The following is a 7729-nucleotide window of genomic DNA, read 5'->3' on the forward strand; positions in this document are numbered from 1 at the left end:
GACCTTCGCTCCATCCGAGCCCTTCAGGGAGAGTTCTGACCAAAGAGCAAAGCAGCTCCATGAAAAACAGCAGGTGAAAATTCCTGGCAGTTTAAACGGAGCAAAGACTTTTTGAGCCATAAAGCTTGAAAGTTCTGCAGGTGTCTGGCTTCGTTGGCTGGGGAAACGGAGGCGGAAAATCCACAAGATAATCTCAGTCACGGTCTGGATGTGCTGGTTTGGACAGAGCCTGGAGGAAAATACAGAGAGACCCTGTCCTGAGGCTTGTCCAATGACTCAGAAGGCAACGTGCTGGATCTGATGGTGTCAGAGGTGCTGGTGTTGCACACCTGACTGCTTTGATCCCAGAGGTGAGCGAATGGCTGTGTGCTCTCTAAGGGTGTAGGCTGAAATATTGACTGTACTTGAGTGCACTTACAAGTGTGATGTGATGCCTTAGGGACACCTGTGTGTGTGTGTGGCTTAGGACATCCTGTGCAGGTGACCAGTTTTGCTTTGGAGCTGAGTAAGGGTGAAATTCTGTTCTCAGCATATCGTGGGTGGCTGGTGCTGTGAAACCCTAAGTGTGGTATAACAAATTCCTTTGGACTGTTTGATCTTTTTAATTCTTTAAATTAAATCCATCTACAGTAACCAGTCCCTCCATGTCTGACAAAGTGCTGAACAATGCCTGCGTGGTCCCTGTGGAGCCCAGCACAGGCTGTTGGTGTAATCCCTGCTTTGAGCTGATCTCTGCTGTCTTTTCTCTACTTTATAATGAGCAGAGTTACTTCCTAACCTCCGACTGTTAAAGCTGCATATACAACACACAGACATTTAATTTTCCCTCTTTTAACTTAGTGTAAAGCATTTGTTATTTTTGAGGAAGCTGCATAAGCAACTCTGCTTCCCCTGAGCTGCTTTCTCACAGCTTCTCTCTCCACAGATTGTGATTTTTAGTCCTGCTTAAAACCCTCTGCCGGGGGTTCCCCAATGGCCGTGCAGACTGTGAGGCACAAGAGCAGCATGAAGAACTAGCACTGTGAAAATCTGTTCATTGGCATGAAAAACCACAAAGCTGGTGTTAGCAGCAGCACTTTTGAGAATTCTTTGGAGTCCCTTGAAGCAGTGTGATTATTATGTGTCTTATTTTGCTTGAAATATTTGGGATTAGCATCAAAATGAGCCAACTCTTGAAGTGTTTTGGTTGCCAAACAATACAGCCCACTGGAGGCAGATGGGGCTGGACTGAAAAGCCAAGCAACAGGGCTAGGTGAGACTTCTGTCCCCGAGATCTCTTTGCTCTGTGCTTCTAGAATATCAGCACAGCCAGCAAAGTACACAGATTACTTACAAAAAAAAAAAAAAAAAAAAAAGACATTGTGGTTCAAAGGTTCAAGCTTGAATGAAGAAGCTCTGTGTTGACAAGCTGCTTAGGAACCCTGGTTGGGCCAAGAGATGAGGAATGGTTGGGCAGTGTTGATAGAGGTTTTACTCTTGTAGGGTGAATATTCCCCCCGGAAATCCTCTTTCTGTCCTTTCCTCTCTCTTCCATTCATCCTCTTTGGGGGCCCAGTGCTGGCAGAGTCCTCCTGTGCAAGGTGAAAAATGGCAGCACACAGAATCTCATAGGCTGGGAGCAGTGCAGGAACAGAGTAATGGAAAAGACAGGCACCTGCATTTTGGAGGTGGAAGTCTGTAGTCCATAGGCATCTCCTAGACTTGCCTGAAGCTGCTGCTCCCCCATCAAATCACCGATGCAGAGGCTTTCTGGATCACCCTTCAGAGTGCCCTAGTGAACAGCCACAGTCACCGGCAGCGAGCGTGGGGAAAAGTCCTCCTGAAACTGCGTCTGCTGGGTGGATTCTGACGCCAGCTTCAGGCACACACTGGCCTCTGTCATGCTGTTGTTGTTGGCAGAGCTGCTGTTGCGACAGGGCTCTTTGGCGGGGCGGATGGCCACCAGGAACTGGCGCTTGAAGGTCTCGCTGAGGGCGATGTAGAGGAAGGGGTTGAGGCAGCTGTTGGCGTAGCCCAAGCTGATGGCGAAGTTGTAGGCGTAAAGGAAGGCCATGGATGGGGTGTCGATGCCCAGGTGAACCAGCTGGAGGATGTAGAAGGGAGCCCAGCAAATAAAAAAGGCGGAACAGATGGCCACTGCCATTCGGGTGACCTTCTTGGTGCGCACCCGGAGGCTCCTCTGGGGCAGCGGCACCACGGTGGTGGCCATGTGCTGGAGGATCTTGAAGTAGACCACGCAGATGATGACCAAGGGCACAGCAAAGGCCAGCATGAACTGGTAGAGGGTGAACCAGTAGATGTCGGTCTCTGGGTTGGGCAGCAGGAGGGCGCAGCGCACGGTCCCGTCCTCCAGGGGCATGAGGCCCGCGTACATCCACACGGGAATGATGGTCAGGAAGGACAGGAGCCACACCAGGCAGATGACGAGAGCCGCGACGCACGGCGTCCGCACGGAGGTGGACTTGAGGGGGTAGACGGTGGCCAGGTATCGGTCCAGCGTCATCACTGTGAGGATGTTGGTGCTGGTGATCTGGCTGTTCGTGTCCAGGGCGGTGATGATGGTGCACAGGGGAGCTCCAAAGTACCATGAGCCGTTGCCTAAGAGCTGGTGGATGAGGAAGGGCATGCCCAGGAGGAAGAGGAGGTCCACGATGGAGAGGTTGAAGATGAAAATATCAGGCACGGTCTGCTTGCACCTCAGCTTCTTCTTCTTGACGATAGTGAAGATCACAATGAGGTTCCCCATGATGCCCAGGAAGCAGATGATGCTGAAGAGACTGGGCATGATCACGTTGGTGTGTGGTGCTGGCTTCTCTGCTACTGCCAAAACAAACCAAAGCAGTGAGTGCAACCCAGAGACAACCTCTTTCCAATCCGGTGTGCTTGCCCTGTCCTGCAAATGGACCCATCCCCATCAAAACCATAGATTGGAATGATTTTTAATACCCTTTCCAGCACTTGGAGAGGCTAGGCTGGGGATTTGGCACTTCCTTCTCTGCCTCTCAGTATGTGCAGCATGTCCAGACCTGGCTATGTGCAGGCATCTTTCCTCAGCTCTCCTGATGTGCTTCTGTCCTGTTCTGCAACTCCCCAGCCCTTTTTAGAGGGATTAACCTCTGGCTGGTATGCCTCTGCATCCACCAGCACCTGACAGAGTTGAGAATAACTTTTATTCCATGAAGTGGTTTTAGCTGTTTTTGAGGGGAGTGGGTGAGGCAGCTTGTGCTTCCCACACTGGAGAAGTAAAGCCTTTCTGTGGGTGCCAAAATCTGGATAAACTCAATGCTCAAGCTGCTGTCAGAAAGCTTCAGTTTATCTGTTGTATGGTATGAGACACAGAGTTCATTGGCCATGCAGGCAGACACCTCATGCTTATCTGTATTGTGAGATCTGGGACTGTACCCTGGCTGTGCCCCTGTTCTCTTACCAAGGTTAGGCCAGAGAACATTCTTCTTTCCGTCTTCCTTCCCTGACTCTCTCCCTTTCTCTTGTGTCTTTCCTACAAAGAAATCCAAGTATGTAGCCAGACAAGGGTTGGGAGTATGTTTCAGAGGGGCCCTTCCACAGGGATTGTCTAGGAGAAAAACAGCTTAAAGCTGTCTTTGAGTTCTGGATGTGGATGGATTTCCAAGGCAAAATTCTTGCCTGATAATACTCAGCTTATCCACACCAATGCTTGACTGTTGCTCTTTGGGGTGGGACCCCCAAACATAATCAAATTTGCATTGGCCTTGTCCCTCACCTGGGTGTAAAATCACATTTTGAAGCCACAAGCTCTTGGTGGTGTCGAAGGCAGTGATGGTGGTGCTCTCTGTTCTGCAGGGTTCCTGTGTGCTGAAGTCTAAAACAGCCTTTCTTAGCTGAAATCTCCTTTAATATCGTTATTCCTTTCCTATGAGACCTGGTGGGTTTTTTTTTTCTAGGAAATGGTTTTGTGTGAGTTATTTATGTTACAAGGACTGTGCGTGACAGCCCCTCAGCTAGGCTGCCTTTCATTGAATTGCAGATGATTCAATGTGCTGTTAATTGGAAATGCTTTCAGTCACTGAGCTGTTCCATCTCCTTAGCAGCAGAAGTGGGGAAGCCTCCTCCAAGAGAACCTAGGGAAATCTTGACAATTAGATTAAGTGGAATAAGATACTCCAGGTGTAGTCTTTGCCAAAGCGGTGTCTGTTTGCTGAAGTGGTATTTGCTGACTTTGACCTCTGGAATTCTTGAGTACAAACTTCTCCACATTTGCTTTGGTGTGACAGAGAAGTTTGACAGAATTAGCAAGATAACTGAGGCTACACTGCTGGCCTGTGGCTGGAAATGTGTGTGCCATAGATCAGTGCTCTTAGAAGTGGCCATGAGGAGCTGCCACTGGCTCAGTCCTTTTGGCATTAGGCAGCAGTGAGCTTAGGCATGAACGAGGCTAATGCCAGAACCCAATAAAGCAGTTCCTGCACCATTTTATTGGTAAGCCTCTCTGCAGGTGCTGTAAAGCAGCCAGTGAGGCACAGGAGAACTAGCAGGGGCCTGAAGGTGGAAGCCAGGCTTGGCTGATAAGACAAAAAAGCCTTGTCCAGACTATTTGTGGGGGTTTAAGTGGTCCCTGTTCCTCCTGGTGGCCCATTAATGCAAAGAAATGTCCCCTGCTATGAGATTTTTAGTAGACAACCTACAGCCATCAGCACCCTCTTGAAATCTGGCACCCTTGGGCATCCAAAGATATCTCAAGCCTCCTTACTGCTGGAAGATGGAGGACTAGAAACTGGAAGATGATGATTCTGGTCCTGCACTTCTGCATGGAACTGTTATGAATTCTGATCTCCTTTCTTTTAACCACAAACTCTGTGAATGTGGTTGGAAAGGATTGTTGGAGCGAAACATAAATGCCACATGGTTAGCTGGAAATTGGGACAAAATGTCCCTTTCCTGCTGTATAATCGATCCAGTGCTCATGGCAATCCCATAACATTTGGAATGAGCTCAGCCAGCCCCAAAGCAGGATGTGTGCAGGCCCAAAGGCTTTGTGTGAGAGGTGGGCTGTGCAGTGCTGTAGCACCTGTCCTGCTGATGCTGTCTGTACAAGCAAGACTTGCATGAATTATTAGCTGCACTAATTTGAAGCTGTAGTTCATGTGTATTTTATAGGCTGGAGTCAGAAGAGCACATATATCAAATACTCAAAAGTTCTGTCTTTTCTAAAGACTCTTTCATCTTGAGACATCATTGAATCTGAATTTTTAGTACTGCTTTTGTGCATAACCAAGTGAATATATTTTGTATTTAAGCAGCTACTTCAGGCATTGATTTGTCCTTGTTTGTAGGTCTGTGGCTGCCCTGACATTTTTTCTTAAAGTCCCAAAGGGGCTGTACTATGTGAACTGAATGAGGACCGGGCTAATTTTTTTTTTCTCTGAGGTGCTTGTCGTTCTAAGCCATACCCTGATATGTAAGAGACTTCACCTTCACTGCATTTCAGAAGGAAACCACGCTTTCAGAAAACCATGGTTTCAGAAAACCACACTTTCAGAAAACTACACTTTTAGAAAACCACGCTTTCAGAAAACCACACTTTTGGTTTCTAAAGGACTGTGCTGGCACAGAAAGAGTCAAAAACCACGTATAAACCACCTTCTGTTGAAGAGCTGAACCACTGAGAACTGTATTGCACGACCCTAAACTATTGATTTGAAAACAGGGTCGTGTGGAAAAAAGGATAAGGATCTCTACATCCCTCTCCAGCGCTATCTCATCTTTTCTGTGCCTCCCTCCCTGTCTAGCCGGGCTGGTTCCTCCCTCCCCAGCAGCCAGGACCTGCGGGCTGCTGGAGTTTGCTGCCTGGCAGCCAGCAGGTAGCGGCTGGCAGCCGAAGGGCCGGTGTCCCGGGGCGGTGCCCGCTGCGGTGCCCGGTGCGGTGCCCGGTGCGGTGCCCTGTGCGGTGTCCCGGGGCTGTGTCCCGGGGCTGTGTCCCGGTGCGGTGCCCGGTGCGGTGCCCGGTGCGGTGTCCCGGGGCTGTGTCCCGGTGCGGTGTCCCGGGGCTGTGTCCCGGTGCGGTGCCCGGTGCGGTGCCCGGTGCGGTGCCCGGGGCTGTGCCCGCAGGGTCCCGCAGCCCCGCTCCCGGCCCGTGCCCCCGGCGCTGTCCGCCCTCGGGTGCTGAAGGCGGCCCGGCCCGGGGGTCCCAGCCCCGTCACCCGCAGCCCCCCCGAGCCCCGGCCCCCCTTACCTGAGCCGTTCCGAGCCTCCGGCACCGAGAAGTTGCGGGAGGAGTTGCCGGGAGCCATGGCAGCGAGCGATGGAGAAAGTTGGGCAAGTTCCCCCGGCGGCTCCGCGGGGGGATGCGCCGCTCCCCCAGCGGGAAAAGAGGAGGAGGAGGAGGAAGGAGCCCTCCCAGAGGCGGCAGCCGCGGCTGAGGCTCGGCTGCGCTCGGTTCCGCTGCCGCCCCGCCGAGCCCGGGCGGGCTCTGACATCCAGCAGCAGCTGACTCGGGCAGGCGAGCCGGGGGCGAGCATCCGAGCATCCCCCGGCGCCGCCGCGGGCAGGGAGGGCGGGGGCGACACGGGGGCTGGGCAGTGCCCCTTCACATCACACCCCAGGGATGGCTGGCATCTGTGCCCTCCCGGCCGCAGCCAGCCTGCGCTCGCCGGCGTCAGGAGGAGTATCAATTTTTTTTTTTTTTTTTTTTTTGGTCTTTTTTTTTTTCTTTTTCTTTTAAGTAGCTCTGTTCCGCCTTCAGTGTGTCTTTTTCTCTTTACAGACACACGAACTTTTCATCCCCGAGCCATAGGCACAGCCCCAGTGGGGCTGAAGGATGTTAAGGAAGCAAACTACCCACTGAAAACTGTTGCTTTCACCCTCCAACGCCTCTAACTCCAATTCTAACCTGAGATACTTCACTTGTAATTAATTCTCTGCTGTTTTCTGCTGTTCTGCTTCTTGCCGCAGCTCATTTGCTTCCTAGCTCAAGAAATTAGCTCTGTTGCTAGCTCAGATTTTATTCGTCTTCTATTTGCCTTAAAAATACTAGGCAAGGTCTCCCTTGGGTTTTGAGGAGCTGTTTTACTCCTTTTCCTTGCCTTGCCAGAGCTGTAGCCTGTGCTTTTCTGTGGCTTTGAGCTGATGATTGTCTTGTGCTCCCGGCTGCTGTTTATACATGAGATGGATTCCTGCATTACGATTTGATAAATCACACGTTACCAAGGCAAACAGATCGTTCTGTACCTCGGAGCACTTCCTGGACTGAAAAAAAAAAATGATATCATGTCAGAAGCCTGTGAGAAATCCAGCAGCAACAGGCAGGGTTTTCTCGGTGGCAGAGCACCTTGCAGTGGATATGGTTTGCTTTATAAAAATGACATATGTCTGTCTGGAAATCTCCCCTGCTTCTGTCTCTTTCTTTCTGTCATGGCATCAACTGCAGAAGACATTTTGTGGAACTTCATAATTCTGAGGGAATCAATCTGTACCTGTAAAAGGGAGGCCCAGCACACACAGAGCAGCAATCCCAGCATGGCCTGCCAGCCAGATTTGGCAGCAGCAGTCCCAGTATGGGCCATTTTTGTGTAACCCAAAGGAGTTCATCATTATTAGGTTGTCCTCTAGTGGGCCAGCAGCAGACAGAAACCTGGTGCACATTTTGCCCTGGCATTGAAGCTCTTAGAAATCAGAGACAGGCTGAGGCCAAATTGAGTCTCTGGAGTTGCTTCAGTCAGTGATTTGCCTGTGAGGTTTTTTCCATGGCAGG

At 50.8% G+C, this 7729-nt stretch overlaps 1 protein-coding gene across 2 annotated transcripts; it reads right to left on the reverse strand.

Moving 5' to 3' along the window:
* Window positions 1-360: 360 nt before the first annotated feature.
* MCHR1 (melanin concentrating hormone receptor 1) lies at window positions 361-7075 on the reverse strand. Of its 2 annotated transcripts, none has more exons than XM_039716239.1 (2): window positions 6212-7075; window positions 361-2817 (listed from the first exon to the last, which is right to left on the reverse strand). In XM_039716239.1, exons 1-2 carry the CDS (start codon window positions 6495-6497, stop codon window positions 1772-1774), a joined length of 1332 nt encoding a protein of 443 aa, XP_039572173.1. In that variant the 5' UTR covers window positions 6498-7075; the 3' UTR covers window positions 361-1771. The 2 variants fall into 2 exon arrangements, with proteins under 2 accessions (XP_039572173.1, XP_039572172.1); XM_039716238.1 differs by having other exon boundaries at window positions 361-2820.
* Window positions 7076-7729: the final 654 nt, after the last annotated feature.

This window comes from Passer montanus, unplaced genomic scaffold (assembly GCF_014805655.1).
Source record: "Passer montanus isolate IOZ18808 unplaced genomic scaffold, ASM1480565v1 scaffold35, whole genome shotgun sequence".
NCBI lineage: Eukaryota > Metazoa > Chordata > Aves > Passeriformes > Passeridae > Passer > Passer montanus.